Source organism: Chrysochloris asiatica, unplaced genomic scaffold (genome assembly GCF_000296735.1).
Source record: "Chrysochloris asiatica unplaced genomic scaffold, ChrAsi1.0 scaffold00075, whole genome shotgun sequence".
NCBI classification, from domain to species: domain Eukaryota; kingdom Metazoa; phylum Chordata; class Mammalia; order Afrosoricida; family Chrysochloridae; genus Chrysochloris; species Chrysochloris asiatica.
In genome coordinates this window covers 12,738,379-12,754,785 of record NW_006408593.1, presented here as the reverse complement: position 1 = coordinate 12,754,785, position 16,407 = coordinate 12,738,379, and the positions used below count along the sequence as shown (strand labels likewise).

At 44.8% G+C, this 16,407-nt stretch overlaps 1 protein-coding gene across 1 annotated transcript in view; it reads left to right on the top strand.

Annotated features, from left to right (window-relative positions):
* LRP4 (low density lipoprotein receptor-related protein 4) overlaps nucleotides 1-14,723 on the top strand; it is a 72,407-nt gene extending 57,684 nt beyond the window's left edge. The window contains exons 32-39 of the mRNA XM_006865129.1: nucleotides 1,878-1,986; nucleotides 4,342-4,486; nucleotides 4,741-4,854; nucleotides 5,320-5,455; nucleotides 8,622-8,689; nucleotides 9,195-9,282; nucleotides 11,298-11,439; nucleotides 14,391-14,723. Coding sequence (XP_006865191.1) covers nucleotides 1,878-1,986; nucleotides 4,342-4,486; nucleotides 4,741-4,854; nucleotides 5,320-5,455; nucleotides 8,622-8,689; nucleotides 9,195-9,282; nucleotides 11,298-11,439; nucleotides 14,391-14,723 — 1,135 coding nt within the window. The remainder of the gene's footprint in view (nucleotides 1-1,877; nucleotides 1,987-4,341; nucleotides 4,487-4,740; nucleotides 4,855-5,319; nucleotides 5,456-8,621; nucleotides 8,690-9,194; nucleotides 9,283-11,297; nucleotides 11,440-14,390) is intronic.
* Nucleotides 14,724-16,407: the final 1,684 nt, after the last annotated feature.

Genomic DNA, 16,407 nt, shown 5'->3' with positions numbered 1-16,407 from the left:
TTCTGATTTTCAGTGGATGTTTACAGCTGTTTCTCTTCAGTTTGATTTGTGGCCCATTAGCAAATGAAGGTTCTGTGAGCATTTCTCCCCCGAGCTTAACTCTATTCATGTCATCATGGTCATCTTGGTCAACTTTGCTTTGAGGAGGCATTTTTTTCCCCAGTCGCATTCTGAGTGCCTTCCCACCTTCCGGTCCTATATCTGACAGTGTTTCTCTGCTATTCAAAGAGTTTTCAGTGACTAGTGATTCAGAAGTAGTTTGTCACTCTTTCTTCCTAGTCTGTCTTTGTTTGGAAGCTCATCTGAAACCTGTCTACCATGGGTGATCCTGCTGGTCATTTAAAATACTGGTGGCATAGCCCTCAGAATCACAGCAATTTAAACCACCACAGCAGGACAGACAGACGAGTGGCGGTTGCGTGGTGCTGTTAAATAGGAATCTCCTTGTGCTAGGGCCCTTAAGTCTGGCTCAAAGGCAGTATTTCCATCCTTGGATGTCAATCAAGAGGGGGAAGCACCGCAGGGGTGACTGGGCTGTGCTTGTGGGTCTCTAAGTTGGTCGACCCCGCCTCAAAGCAACTGCTAGTCTAGGGGAAAACAGCTGGAGAGCAAGAGAAGAGGGTGTGAGGAGTTCTGGAGGAGTTTGTCTGTCTTTTTCCTCCAGAAAAGGGGAAAAGAATCAAACCACCTGGGGAGTTAGGAAATACCCTCTTTTTTTTTACCCCCAACTTTTTATTGTGAATTGAGTGAAGGTTTACAGAGCAGATAGTCAATTTTACATTCAACAAGTCATATACTTTATTAGATAGTTTTAAGCACCCCCATGTACCAATAGCTTACAGCATTTACCTACCGCATGCTTTATCTACTGCATTTCTCCCTGTATCTCTCACCACCTTCGTCTTTCCTCTGCTAAACTCCCTCTTGTTGTATATTGCCTGTCCTGTCTTCAAGTTCACCAGCTGCTTCTGGGAAACTCTACACAGGATCGCTATGGGTTGGAATCAACTTGACGGTACTTCATAACAAACAACAACCCTTTAACCCGTGAATAATTTTCCCTCCCCTACTGTAACCATCATAGATTGTTTTTCTTATCAAGAAAACCTATTTTTTAAAAAAGCAAAAACATTTTACAACATTGGTTTCATTTCGTATTTGACCTTTTGTGATTGACTGATTTCACATGTAGACCGAGAATGAAGAACATTCCTCAGAATTTGGGCTAGGAGTCAAGGGGTGATCAAGGTGCTGAAGATCACCTTGTTCCTCTCTAGAACAGCCCTGGCCTTCTGGCCTTGCCACTTTTCAATCACCCATTTACCAACAGTGACCCCTTCAAGAGTACTTCTGGTCTGGACCACTCACATCATGTGAGCAATCATTTACGAGAGCTATAATTTAACAAAATAATCTGGAAGGAATAAAAAGATGATCTACTGAGCCTAGAGCCAGTATGTTGCTGTCGTTAAGTGCATTCATGTTGGTTTCAACTCATAGCGACAGGGTTTCTGAGGAGTAGCTGGTGAGCTTGAACCACTGATCTTGCAGTTGAAACTGACCTTGCAATCCAGCACATTAACCTGCAGCACCAATATAAGGATTCTTAATTTTTTTTAATGTTTTATTGTGAATTATATGATAGTTTACATGGGAGAACATTAGTTTTGCATTCATCCTATCATATATCGTTTCATTGCTATGGTTACAATCCCCTCCATGCATCATCAACCAATCAAAGGGTATACACTACAAGCCTGCCCCCTGGTCATCAGCAACATACACCTTGTGCCAGTTCAGCTCAGGAGGGGACGGGGAAGGACTAGGATGCATGGCCTACTTTTTGAGCACCCACTCTACTCTTGGTTTCCTCTCAGGATCTACTGGGTCGATGCACATCTGGACCGGATCGAGAGTGCAGACCTCAATGGGAAGCTGCGGCAGATTTTGGTCAGCCATGTGTCCCATCCCTTTGCCCTCACACAGGTAGCTAAACCACCTTGTCTGGGGTGTTACCATGGAGTTCTAAGTCCTCAACTCTAGTTGCTACCCAACAGGCATGCTGTCAAAACTCATGCTAGGGTTTTTTCCTGTTCTCTGAAACCCTTGTCTCAGTGTAAGGAAAAGCAAGAAAGAGACGAAGAGAGAGAGTCTTGGCTTCAACAGCAGGCAGGTTTATTGAGAGTAAACCTGGGAGGGGTACTCTTGGTCACCAAAGGAGACCAAGAGCCCTGCTCCCTTACATACTGGATTATTTATAGCCCTTGTGGTCTGGGTATAGTTCTGGTGAGTTTACAATGGGCGGAGGTATGGAGATTTTCCTGAAACCTGGAATTTCCACGGGGGAGGGTCTCCAGGTGTAACAAAGACCCAAGCTTCCTGGGAGATCAGAAGCTCAAGCCACACCCCATTCAGTGTCAATTGGGGTAGTTGCAATGCCATTCTGTTGATCAGGCACAAAGTCCTTCACTCAGGATCCCTGCTGTTCCTACTCTGCCACCTCCATGTTCTAACATTCAAAGGGTATGGCTCTCAAATACTAATGTAGAGAGAAAACTGAGGAGCTTGTTGTAATACAGATTCCTGGGCCCTGGCCTTAGGATTGAGTACAATACTATGCATTTTAACAAGTTTGTCAATGGGTCCTAATGCTGTGGTCCCAGCTTTGGAGCTCGGATTATTGAGGCAGACAGCCAATCGGTGTTTATTAAGTACTTTCAACTTGCCAAGTACCAGGGTTCAAGTTCTTTCTGTGCCGTTAAGTAACTGTGTAACTTTGGACAAATTACTAAACCATCTCTAAGCTCTGGTAGCGTAGGGGTTACGAATCGGGCTGCGAACCTCAGGGCCAGCAGTTCGAAACTACCAGCTGTTCCGCGGGAGAAAGATGAGGTGTTCTGCTCCCGTGAAGATTTACAGCCTCGGAAACCCTGTATAGGGTCTCTATGAGTTGGAATCGACTCCACGGCACATAACAACAACAACAAAGCTTCAGTTAGCTGTAAATTATAGAAGTTTAATCATAATATCCTTCTCACATATGCACAGAGCCTTAGCTGAATACCTGGCACATGGTAAGGACTCAGTGCATGCGATCTCTAACCAACCCAGTTATTCTTAGCAATCATTTATGAGCATTCTAACTTGTAAAATAATTTGGGAAAGGAAAAAGATCTACTGAGCCTAGAGCCAATATAAGGATTCATAAAAGGAGCTCTAGTAGCGTAGTGGTTATGAATCGGGCTGCAAACTGCACGGTCAGCAGTTCGAAACTACCAGCTTTTCCGTGGGAGAAAGATGAGGCTTTCTGCTCCTGTAAAGATTTACAACCTCGGAAACCCTGTACAGGGTTGCTATGAGTCGGAAACCGACTCCAGGGCACATAACAACAACAATTATTTTTAAATGTCCTTTTTTGGCAAGCAACATTCAACCTCTCTGTACTCTGTGTTTTATCCCACCAATTAGATTTTGCCTGACTTTACTCAATGATTGTTGTTGTTGTTGAGTGCTGTTGAGTTGCTTCTGACCCATAGTGATCCTGTACAGGGTTTCTGAGGAGAGGCTGGTGAGCTTGAATTACCAACCTTTCAGTTCAGACCCACTTTACAGTCCAGTGCATTAACCCCCAGCACCACACTGGGACTTCTTTCTCAATGACTCAATGATAGGCTTTTTTTTTTCTTTTCTTTTCTTTTTCATACTCCAGATGTAAAATGACAGGACCGTACTGTGTATGCTTTTTTCAGTCGATAAGTTCTAATATGTAGGGCAGGAGAAAGAAAGGACTTTGTCGCCCTCCCCACCCCTAGTTAAGAATCTCAGGACCACTGCATTAGCAGGTAGTGGCCCACAGAAGAAACCCAAGGTAATTGGGTCAGAACTCGGAGAGGAGGATCCAAAAGCAGGGACCTTGAAAAATCTAAAAAGTTAGTCTTCTTTGCTGCATGTGGGATCTCATTTATTCATCAAGGCACTCAACTAATTTACTGAGGATTCTAAGTGTTAGGTGACAGAAGTTTAGAGATGAAAGAAACAGTCTTCCTTGAAGAACTTAATCTGGAAGGACTGACAGACATAGCAACAAATTTTCATGTTGTGTTAAAACCTACTTGTAGATGTGAGTACAAGATTCAAAATGGCATTGAGGAGAGAAGTGAGCTCTTCATGGGTTTAGGACAACTTCCTGCAGGAGGTCCTTTCTGGGGATGCACAGAAGTTGGCCTCATGGATACGAGATGAAGAGGGCATTTTGACAAAAGGACTAGCAAGTGTTGAGGCACAGAAGCTGTACCAGGGTCAAATAATATTTACTTTTTGGGGGTTTTCCCTATTGAGTAGCAGGACAGGTGGATCTACTGGACAGACTGGCAGACCAAGTCAATCCAACGTGTAGACAAGTACTCAGGCCGGAACAAGGAGACGGTGCTGGCAAATGTGGAAGGACTCATGGATATCATCGTCATTTCCCCTCAGCGCCAGACAGGTGCGCTCCTGGATACTGAGCCCATTTCTCACCATCAGTGGGGTTGGCCACACCAAAGATTGTTGATGACCAAGGAGGTCCTTTGGGTTTACATTTTAAGCTGTTAGACTTTCTTTTCAACCTCTGTGGTTTTACCTCTCTTGCTCTGCTGTCCCTGAGAGTGGAGTAGTTCTGTAACTCCTCCTTTCTGAGAAGTGTTAAATTAGGAGAACAGATTCTGTCCCAGATTCTATCTGCATCTCCTTTGCCTCCAGGGACCAATGCGTGTGGGGTAAACAATGGTGGCTGTACCCACCTCTGCTTTGCCAGAGCCTTGGACTTTGTGTGTGCCTGTCCTGATGAACCAGATGGCCGACCTTGCTCCCTTGGTGAGTTGGACTGAAGAATGACCTTCAAATGTCCTTTGAAGTGTAGGGGATCCGCAGCCTCAGCTTTGTGCTTCTGATTGGCATCCCCTTTCAAAGATGTCTTTTAGCAAAGAATTCATTCACCCTTGGAGGCATTATAGCATAGGGCCTAGGAACACTGACTTTGGACTTTGGAATCTACACAGGGTTTGAATTTGGCCACTATCATTCACAAGACTGGAATTCGGTCTTTGCTGTATCTGTGCATTATCCTGTCATCCTGACCATCATGGGCCCACTAGCCTACCCAGAGCTATTTTTGGAATCCAAATCCTTTTTATTACACAGTATTGAAGGGCCTCTGTGGAGGGTGCCTGGGATTAGGACAGCTAATAGCTGGTTTTGTCAAGTTCTCCAGATGTTACTCTTAGACCATATTAGAGGTTTGGCTTCTGGTGGCTCACCCCAACCCTCTTTTCTCTCCAGTGCCTGGCCTGGTACCCCCAGCTCCCAGGGCTACCAGCATGAGTGAAAAGAGTCCAGTCCTACCTAACACACTGCCTACCACCTTGCGGTCCTCTACCACTCGAACTCACACATCTCTGGAGGAGATAGAAGGAAGGTGAGTAGGTTTTGTACAGGACTGGGGACACTTTGACTCAAATAGCCATCCCAAGTTAGCAGAGGACCAGTCATTCCAGCTTGATAATTCTGGCGGATGAGAGGTAGATTACATCATTAGTTATCCATCTATGCTACTTGAGACAGGATATCACATTTAGAGTTGTATATTACGGCAAGTGATTCCTTTTATAGCTCTGAGGACAGCAAGCTTTGAGAACAACTGTAGAGAGGAATCACTCAAGATTTCCCACACAACCTTCCTCCTCTTCATTATCCTTCGGTAACACCTGTCATAGGGTCTTGTCCTCCAGTTAGTTCACTTAGAAGCCACCAAGTCATAGCGGTTGTCATCATCATCTAGTGCTGCTCTAACAGAAATGCCACAAGTGGATGGCTCTTACAAACAAATTTATTTTCTCACAGTTTAGGAGCCAGGGTGCTGGCTCAGGGGAAGGTGTTTGTCTCCTTTCAACTTCTGTAGACCTGGCATTCCTTTGATTTCTCTGTGTCTTGGCATCACTCCTCCCCTGGGCCTATGCAGTTCTCAGTGCGGGAATCCTGTGTTCCAAGGACAAGCTCCACTCCTAGCTTTCCTTTCTTGGTAGCTCTCTCTCCTCTGCTCCCTTCTCTCTCTTTTTATCTCTGATAAAAGGTGTGACTTGAGTAACCAAACCTGCTACAGTCAATTCTGACTCCTAGTGACCACATAGGACAGAATGAGCATTTGCAGACTGTAAATCTTAACAGTAGTAGAAAACCTCATCCTTGTCCCATGGAGCGGCTGGTGGGTTTGAACTGCTGACCTTGTGGTTAGCAAACTGCTGACTTAGTGCTTTAACTACTATGCTGCCAGGGTGCCTTGACTTAAGTAAGGGTTGAACTTAGTAAGGATGTGACCCTCTTGTGATGCTGTGACTCAAGCTACAGCTCCCACTGATCCTGCTTGTTGTTGTTGTTGTTGTGTGCCGTGGAGTCAGTACTGACTCATAGCGACCCTGTACAGGGTTTCCGAAGCTGTAAATCTTTACGGGAGCAGAAAGCCTGATCTTTCTCCCACGGAACAGCTGGTGGTTTCGAACTGCTGACTGTGAGATTAGCAGCCCAATTTGTAACCACTATGCTACCAGAGCTCCTATAGATCCTGCTTACTAGCCTGTAAAGGTGAAGATTTTGCAACATATCACAAAATGCAGGTTAATTATGTTAGGTCCTACAATTGAGGAGAACCGTAGAACTTGACCTGCCTAGCCAAGTTGACACATATTTTTTGAGGGGCACAGTTAAATTCATGACGGTGGTCTTTGGGCTGTGACTTTATGACTTGTAAATAAAAGGTTTCGCAGGGGTGTGATGGCCTTATATTTAGAATATAGTGACATCTGGCACTCAAATAGATTCTTGGTGTGGCACTGTAAGGTAAGCACTGGACTGCTAACAACAAGTCAGCGGTTCAAACCAGCTGCTCCTCAGAAACCATGTACAAGGTGTCTATGAGTCGAAACTGACTCAAACCATGTATAGTTTCTCTCTGAGCTGAAACTGACTCTACGGCACATAACAACAGCAGGCACTCAAACACACACATACTCACAGAATACATCTTAGAACTGATGAATGTAATATCCAATTTAGAGAAATTCTTAGAACTATTTGCACTTTGCAAAAAACCCCACAAAACTTAGCAATACAGATAAGGATAAAGAAGACATGAGCACCCATATATAATCACTCTTAATATTTTGACATCTATTTTTCCAGACAATATTCTCTATTAGAGCGGATTTTTTTTTAAACACTTCATTATTTTTTGAAGCTTTTTAATGCAAATTGGGTGAAGGCTTAGTTTCTTATTTATAATACCAATTTTCTTTTCTGTTTTTTTAATGTGGTAAAAATACAGATAACAAAACATTTGTCAATTCAATAATTTTAACATGTATAATTCAGTGACGTTGTTATGTTCATCAGGTTCATCTTTATTGTAAAAGATAACTAACACTGGATTCCAATTCCAAATTAGAAACCTAATCATAATTCCAAATAAGAACCCTATACTCAAGATTCCTAAAATTACAAGATTTGCATGCTATCAAATCCATCTACTGTGTGTCCCATTCTTTCTTTTTAGAACAGTTTATAAAGAAAAGCAAATACCCAGGCATATTATACACTTTTCTCACTAAATTTGAAAGTATTATCCACTATTATTGATTTCTGATTTTCTGTTTAGATAACTTGGGAACTACTTCAGACCTTTTTTTTTTCTTTTATTCAGACCTTTTCTTAAGATCAGAGTTCTATTTGAATATTCAGTGTATCTTGGTTTCCAAACCTCTTGCAAGTACCCTTTTTCTAGGCTTTTAGGAGATGTTTTTAATTGCCTGCTTATAAGATACACAAGGAAGGTACCTTCTTAGCATTCCAGGTAAGTTATCTGAGCCCTCCCTTTGGATGTCTTGTGTTTTCTCTTGTGAAAGAATGATGGAAATAAAACAAACATTTTTGAGCTCTTCTTAAAACTTGGGAGTCCTGGTGTGGTGTTGTAGGATAAAGTACTGAATTGCTATTCATAAGGTTCGAGGTTCAAACCCACCAGCCAGTCCTCAGTAACTGCATAAAGGGACGTCATGAGTCAGAACTGACTCTACGGCACCTCACAACAACAATTTAAAATTGTTGCATTTTTATCAAATCAGAGGTTGGTCTAGCTGGACGCTTCTTCCAACTCCTCCTGGTATTTAATGAAGCCTGCTGTTGATTTCCTCAGAGTCAGTTTGATCTGCAAGCTTGGCAGTTCAAGCTCACCAGCTGCTCCTCGGAAACCCTATACAGGGTTGCACTGGGTCAGAACTGACTTGACGGCACTTAACAACAGCAATACATTGATTTCCTTAATACCCTTTCAGCAGACTTCCAGCTCACTCCCAAAACTACTTCTCAGTTTTCAAGGGCTCCTTTTAAAACATGTTTAAACGTGGTGCAGCATCTCGTAGACAGTGCATCCCACTGGCTTCTCTGTACTCCTGGCCCTGCCCTCTCCGTGCTTCTGATTGTCCCTTGGGTCCAATCAGCACCACTCCCAGCTCATTCTCCCTGTCCTGAAGGAGATCATGCTCTTTATTGCATATAAGTAGCCTTCACTTTCAGTGTCTTGTGCTCCACAGATGCTCTGAGAAGGATGTACAGCTGGGCCTCTGTGCACATTCCAATGAGGCCGTACCTGCTGCTCCAGGTAAGCCCTGAGTGCCCACCAGTTTCGGAAAAGATGTCAGGGATCTCCACCTCTTCTGCTGTCTTTCAGAACCTTTAGGACGGATGAACCCTTCTCTTAGACTAAATCTACAGAAATAATAATCATACAGGGTTGCACTGTGATGCCAAAAATATGTGTGTATAGATATAGATATATATGCATATACATGTTCTCTGTCTCTAATCTCCACCAGCCCTATGAGCAATTTAGTAATTACATTTAACTGATGAGAAATATACATAGCTTAGAAGTTAAGCATCTTTCTTGCCTAAGTCATTTGGCTAGTAAGTGGCATTTTTCAGAATTGGGGTTGGAGCTCCTAGCAAAGTCATCCCTGTCTTCTGAAAAGGAGACCCCCTAGCCATCCCCAGAAGGTATGGAATCCAACTCTTACAAAAGGAGCCCTCTGGCTTCCCACCCCCTCAGCAGCACCAGCTAAAAGGCTACCAGTGGTCCCTGCCTATTGTCTCTCTGTCCTCCCTAGGGGAAGGACTCCATGTCAGCTATGTCGTTGGTGGCTTCCTGAGTATCCTGCTGATTCTGTTGGTGATTGCCGCTTTGATGCTGTACAGGTAACCTCAGCCCCACTTCAGGGACCACATACTCCCTGATCCTCATTACCATGTCTGGGGTCTTCCAGCAGCTCCACAGTTCACTGATTCGACTTCTGACCAGCCTCGTTTCAAGGTTGGGTCCCTGATCAAAGCAACAGAAAGAAAGGACCAATACTCACTCTTCTTTCCCAGCCATAGCCTAACCTGGTTCATAAACTGTCTCATCTAATGGCCACAGCAACCCTTGGCATTTTCTTTATAGACCGAAATAAGGAGGACACAGAGAAAGTTGCTCAGGGTCACACAGTAAGAGGCAAACCTGCAACTGACTCCAGCATCTTTGCTTTTCCACTCCCTTGCATTGTCTGCAACAATTAGCATTGGAAATTATTTTCTTTTCACAAATTACCCTTTACTATATTATTGGTTAGGAGCTCTGGTAGCGCAGTGGTTATGAATCGGGCTGCGAACCTCAAGGTCAGTAGTTTGAAACTACCAGAGAGAAACTACGGGAGAAAGATGAGGCTTTCTGCTCCCGTAGAGATTTATAGCCTCGGAAACCCTGTGTAGGGTCACTATGAGTCGGAACCGACTCCACGGCATATAACAACAACAACATATTATTGATTAGTATATCATTACTCAGTAAGGATCATCTTTCAGAAGGAAGAATGCGTTCTTTTTCATTTAGAACCTTCTCTTTATGCCCTTCTTTCTCTTTATTTTTCCCCAAATACTTTAAGCACAGTTTTCAGCATAAATATCTGTGTTTTGCTGCTAATAACAATATTAATATTTATATGTTGTTAACTGCCATTGAGTCGATTTTGACCCATAGTGACCCTGTTTCCTAGGAGCAGCTGGTGAGCTTGAACTGCCAACCTTGCAGTTCAAACTGACTTTGCAGTCCAGCACATTAGCCCTCCGTGCCACGCCAGGACTCCTAAATTGATATACCCACTGCCGTTGAGTTGATTCCAACTCATAGTAACCCTGCCTAGGAGAAAGCCTTATCTTTCTCTTGCATTGAGGCTAGTGGTTTTGAACTACCTTGCAGTTAGCAGTCTAGAGCTTATCCTAGAGTGCCACCAGGGCTCCTAAATGTTGATGCTGTTGTTGTTAAATTGAGTCAGTTCTGACTCACAGTGACCCTGTATAGGGTTTCCAAGGAGTGGCTGGTGGGTTTGAACTGCTGACATTTCAGTTCGCAGTCCATTGCTTTGCCCACAGTACCACCAGCGCTCCTAAATACTGATGTCAGCTACCTTAATGAACATGTACCAATGGCGCAGCATCTTTGTAATACAGATATTGTTACTATTACTCCTCATTTTACAGTTGTGGATCTAAGACTCAGAAAGCTTAGATAATGTCTAGAGATGGGTTTGAAGCAGCTCTGTCTTAACTCCAAAGCTCAGTATGTTCATTTTCTATTGCTGTATAACAAACTGCTGCCCTGAAATGCAGCAGCTTAAAACCACAATTATTATCTCATTTCTGTGGATCAGAAATCTGGATGCAGCTTAAGTCAGCTGTCTCTTGCTCAAAGTCTTTCATGGGGCTGCAATCCAGGCATACACTGGAGTTGCAAGTCTCATCACTGGGCTTGACTGGGGAAGGATCACCTTCCAAGCCCACTCATGTAGCTCTTGGCAGGATTCAGTTATCAGCTCTTGGACTGAGGGCCTTAGTTTCTCACTGGCTGTTGGCCAGGTGCTTCCATCATCAGTTCTTTGTCATGTGGCCCTTTCTATAGGGCAGCTTACAGCATGGCAGCCTGCTCCCCCCAGAGCAATTACAAGAGAGAGCCAGGGAGGACAATGTAAAAAGAAGCCACAGTTTCTTGGTAACCTAAGAGTATCCATCACTTCTGTGTACTCTGTTCATTAGAAGCTAATCACCAGGGCCTGCTGACATTCGGGGGAGGGCACTTAGAAGAACATGAAGAGCAGAGGCCACATACCACACTCAGACTTCTCAGGTATCACTGCTATAAAGATCTAAACTAATTTGTAAAACCTTTTCTCTCAAAGACACAAAAAATCTAAGTTCACTGATGCTGGAATAGGAAACCTGACTTACAGCAACCCTTCCTACCGAACTTCCACTCAGGAAGTGAAAATTGAAGCAGTCCCCAAACCAGCCATGTACAACCAACTGTGCTATAAGAAAGAGGTGAGAATTGAAAGTTTTTTGTTTTCATTCTTTGGAGTGGAGGGGATTACACTCCAATCACCTGAATACATCACTTGGGGAGGCTGGGAGTTCTCTAATAGTGGACAGAAGAACTGAATGTAATTTGGATTTCTGGGAAAGTCTAGAATCTGTTACCAGCTTGAGGGACTCACTCTAGTGAGAGTGAGGCTAAAAAGTCCAACCAGAAGGTTTAGATCTAAAAGTATGCGAAAAGGCATCTCCCTCCTAGGACATATTTTCCCAGATTCCTGGGCTCTTTTTCTCCTGCAATGAGGCTGGACCACTGAAACCAGGGGGCTCTCCTAGCCAGTACCCCAAAACTCCAGGGCTGTGACACTGCCTTTGCCAGTCTCCAGTGCAAGCTGTTGGACCTGTGTCTGGGAATGGCTCGTTTTTCTCATCACAGAGTCATAAGGAATTTTCCTAGAATTCTAGAAGATTTTACATGATTTGTTTAATTCATTTGTCACTTTAGTGACTTTTCTTTTGTTTTTTTAATTTTAATAAAGTTAGTCGGTTCCGACTCATATCAACCCTGTATAGGGTTTCCAAGGAGCAGCTGGTGGGTTTGAACCACCAACCTTGTGATTCGCAGTCCAGTGCTCATCCTATAGCACCCCTCGAAAGTTTAGGCATGAAAAATAGTCCCATTTGTCCAAGGGGTCTACAATCCGGGGCTTCAGATTGTCATAGTCTGATATGACCCTTGGTTTCTGTTTTTGCAAAATCCTGTAAAGTTTCATCAGAAATTCTCCCAGGTACGACCCTAATTAGTTTCCTCTCTTGGCCTGTACAGCATAGTCAAATCCTACAGTGCTCCCATGCATAATGGATAGGCTTTCCATATGATTCTGGACCCATGAATTACCATATTAAAAGAGTTTCCACTTCCAGCTGAAACAGAACCTACAGGGGTATCTTGCAGTTCTAGGGATGATAGACCCCTTTCCTCAAACACCATTTCTAAGAGAATGCCTCTTGGCGAGTCGGGCTCCTACAGTGCCCATGCCCCAGAGGAGTAGCTCAGTAAGGGCCATGGTGAGAAATGAAGGCCATGTGACCTCTTCCTTTGTTTTCTGCTTCTTCCTCAGCAGCTCTTTCACCCCTCTGATAGTCTTTCTCCCTTTCTCTTCTGATCGCCTCTTGATTTCAGGTACCTGTTGCTGTGTGTTCGTAGACGGAGTGGTGTCCCCAGATTGCTAGTACCAAGTCCCCCTCCTCTCCCTGACTTACCAGGAGTGTGTGTGTCTGCGATGAAGACTCTGAGTGGCCTGCATCTAACCTTACACTAATTCCAGCGTGGAGAGTGTGTTGAATGAATGGAACTGTGCGTGTATGTGTGTGCTTACATGCTCTCTGTGATTGTGAATGATCCAAGGAGCTGTCATTCCCAGATGACAGGGACCACATTTTTTACTCATTTGTGTAATCATCAAAGCACCTAGCACAGTATCCACCCTAATTTAGGAGCTCCATAAATATCTGTGAGTTTGAACTGTTACTGAAATAAAGCAGTAGTCTCAGGGCTTTTGGCAGGACACTATCCCAGGGACCTCATCCAAGCAGTGGCCCATTTTCTCCTGGCAGTGGCAGCATGTTGTTTAGTATTCCCTAGAACCCAGAAGTAAGGTTACCCTTTGAGGAATCCAGAAAAGGGTGAAGCCTGAGTTGAGCTGAAGGCTGTCCTGGGACTAATCCCAGGTTGTTTGGAAATGGCCCAGGGCTCAGGGGAGCAGAGTTGCTATTGACTTGATTCCAACTCATGGCAACTCCATGTGTACCAGAGTAGAATTGTGATCCGCAAGGTTTTCTCAATGGCTGATTTTTCAAAAGTAGATCATCGGCCTTTCCTTCAAGGTGCTTCTGGGTAGATTCCAACATCTACCCTTTCTGTTAGCAGCTGAGCATGTTAACTGTTTGTACCCAGGAATACTAGAATCAGAGTGGTGGTTGTTGTTGTTAAGTGACTTTGAGTCAGTTCTGACTTATAGAGACCCTATATAGGACTTTCAAGGAGCAGCTGGTGAGTTTGAACTGCCGACTTTGTGGTTCAGTGCTTATCCTGTAGTGCCACACCAGGACTTCAGAACTAGACTAATCTCCGTCCCCAAAAGTAGTAGCTTATGGGTTGGCACTTAGATCCCTTTCTAGATTCCCCCTGTCTTGCTTCCCAAATTTTCTCCTTAACAATACCAGAAAGAAGAGATAAATAAAAACAAAATAGCACATACAGTAGTGTAAAAATCCTGAATAAATGCACATTTAATTACTTCTGATCATTTATGTCAGCATGGTGTTCATTCATTAGCAATAACAACGTAACAATTGCTAACATGTTTTAGTGCATCTTATGTGTCAAGCATTCTACTAATTGCATTCCATGTATCACCTCATTTAACACTCAATAACGACTGATTGTGAGGAGTGGATACTATTACTCTTCCCACACTGCAGATGGGAGACAGGTTTTAGAGCTGTTGAGTAACTTGCCCAGCTGGTGAGTGGCTGATGCAGGACCAGAAGTCATGGGTTTTTTCTCCTGGATGGATCATTACTTGTATGATACCGGCATGATCATCAGAGCTGCTCCTGTCCTTGGGGGCTTGTTGTGGTGAAGTGCCATCAAGTCACTTCCAACTCATAGCGACCCTGTTGTAGAGGGTTTCTGAGGAGCGGCTGGTGGGTTTGAACCACCACCTTGTGGTTCAAGTTGACCTTGCAGTCCAGTGCTTATTCTCCAGCATACCACCAGGACTCCTTCCTTGTAGGCTTGACCTTGTACACTTGCTCTGATCAAGTTCCCCATTTATTTGTGGGATCTTTGTGCTTTCCTGCCCGCTCCTAGCACATCCACGTCCTTTTCCAGCTCACCATGAGATCCTGTGTAGAGAGCTAGCTGACTAACCGTGTCTCCTCACTCTCCACCCTAGGCTGGACCTGACCATAACCACACCAAGGAGAAGGTCAAAATTGTTGAGGGGATCTGCCTCCTGTCTGGGGACGATGCTGAGTGGGATGACCTCAAGCAATTGCGCAGCTCGCGGGGGGGCCTTCTGCGGGATCATGTGTGCATGAAGACGGACACAGTGTCCATCCAGGCCAGCTCTGGCTCCCTGGATGACACGGAGACAGAGCAGCTGTTGCAGGAAGAGCAATCTGAGTGTAGCAGTGTCCATACAGCAGCGACTCCAGAAAGACGGGGCTCTCTGCCAGACACGGGCTGGAAACACGAACGCAAGCTCTCCTCCGAGAGCCAGGTCTAAAGGCCCATGTTCCTTCCCTCCCTGCCTGTACCTTCTCCTGTATGGACTTCCAGTCCTAGTGCTCGCTTATTCAACAGGCTCCCTTCCTATGTGCTCATCTTTCTCCTCCCATCCCGTAACTGCTCCCAAGCCCTCCAGGGGAGCTGCTCCCGCCTGAGTCCATAACTACCTGTGCACAAGAAATGGTGGCACATTGAGAATTTAGACCTGGATGTTACCACAGACCTCAACCTCAGGCACTCAGTCCTGGGCCCCTTGGAATTGGACTCAGGAACGATTCCTTATCAGTACAGAGGTTTTCCCCCACCCTCAGTGCCTGCCCCACAACAACCATCAGAAGTGGTATGACCGCTTCTTGGAGGACTTGCTCACCAGGACCTGGGCAGGGAGGGGCTCATTGGGTAAAGAGAGGGATGGAGGACAGAGGCTGAGAGAAGCAGGAAGAGTCAGCCCAGCTGGTATGGGCCTCTGGGGCAACTCCAGCCTCAAGGGTGTTGGTGACATGAGAGAGTTATAGGGGGTAATCAGGCCTAAATGTCTACTGCAGGCAGTGGATGTCATTCTACCCTCAAAGGCATGGGTTGTTTCAGTTGCAGAGATACTAGAGAGATCTGGGGTGGCTCAAGTTGTTCTTTCTTCTGCTCGAAGCTCTAGAGCCTTCTTTCTCTACTTTCAGATGATGGGGGTCCCTATCACACGGCTATGGATTAATATGAATTCTTTCCTGGTGCCACCACTGGCCAGTACCTTTCCTAAGTCTTTTACTCTTAAGTCACCAGGGTGTGGGTCAGTGGTTTCAGTGGATGTTGGAACCCTGGATAACACTGAGTCCCTGCAAAGTCTATTTAAGAAACTCTGCCTAGACCAAACCTAGCATTCCCACCTGAACTTTAATATCCACTCCCTCTCTCCCTCGTTCTCTGGGATACTGAGGAAAAAGAATCTGAAACAGCCTTTTTTAAAGAAGAGCCAGAAGTTTCCATAATTGGTCAGAAAGAACAATTGAGTCATAGACTTAGGGCACCCAGGGTCTAAAGGGAACTATCCATGAGGTTGAATCTCCTATGTCCTCTCTCAAGTGCTCAGGGATCTAAGGTAATGGACAGAGAGCCTGTGGCTGCGGTGTGGTGAAGTTGCCATTCCAAAGGGACTGACTTTTCCTTGCTGCCAGACCATCACGTAGATCATGGTCGTACACAACAAAAACAGCATGTGTCTCACTCAGCTCATTTCAGGGGAGTTGACACTTTGGCTGACCTAGAGACTTCTACCTAGCTCTTCACTTGATTGCTTAATTTACTTTTTCTGACATAGCCTTGTGACACCAGCAGTCTCCTAAGCCCTATGGTGAGGAAGGCTAAGTAAACATGTAAAAGAGCAAGCAAAGAGTAGAAAGGTAGAGGGAACCACTGATGATGCCTGTTGGCCCTGAAGCAGACCCAGACCTCTCCCACCCAGGAATCAGCCATGTCAGGGGCTCAGAACAGGGGAGAGGGCTTCCAGATTTGAAACATCTCCTGTGATGACTGGTGTTGGGAACATGCGGGTGAAAAGGGGCAAGATCAAGCCTTTTCTGGTCAGTTCTAAGACTACTAGAAACAGATGCCAGCCAAACCCTTCCTCCTGCCTTTAGTAATCAGCCCCAAGTCTGGGCCCTCCCATTACAGCCAAGCCTAGAAGTCTT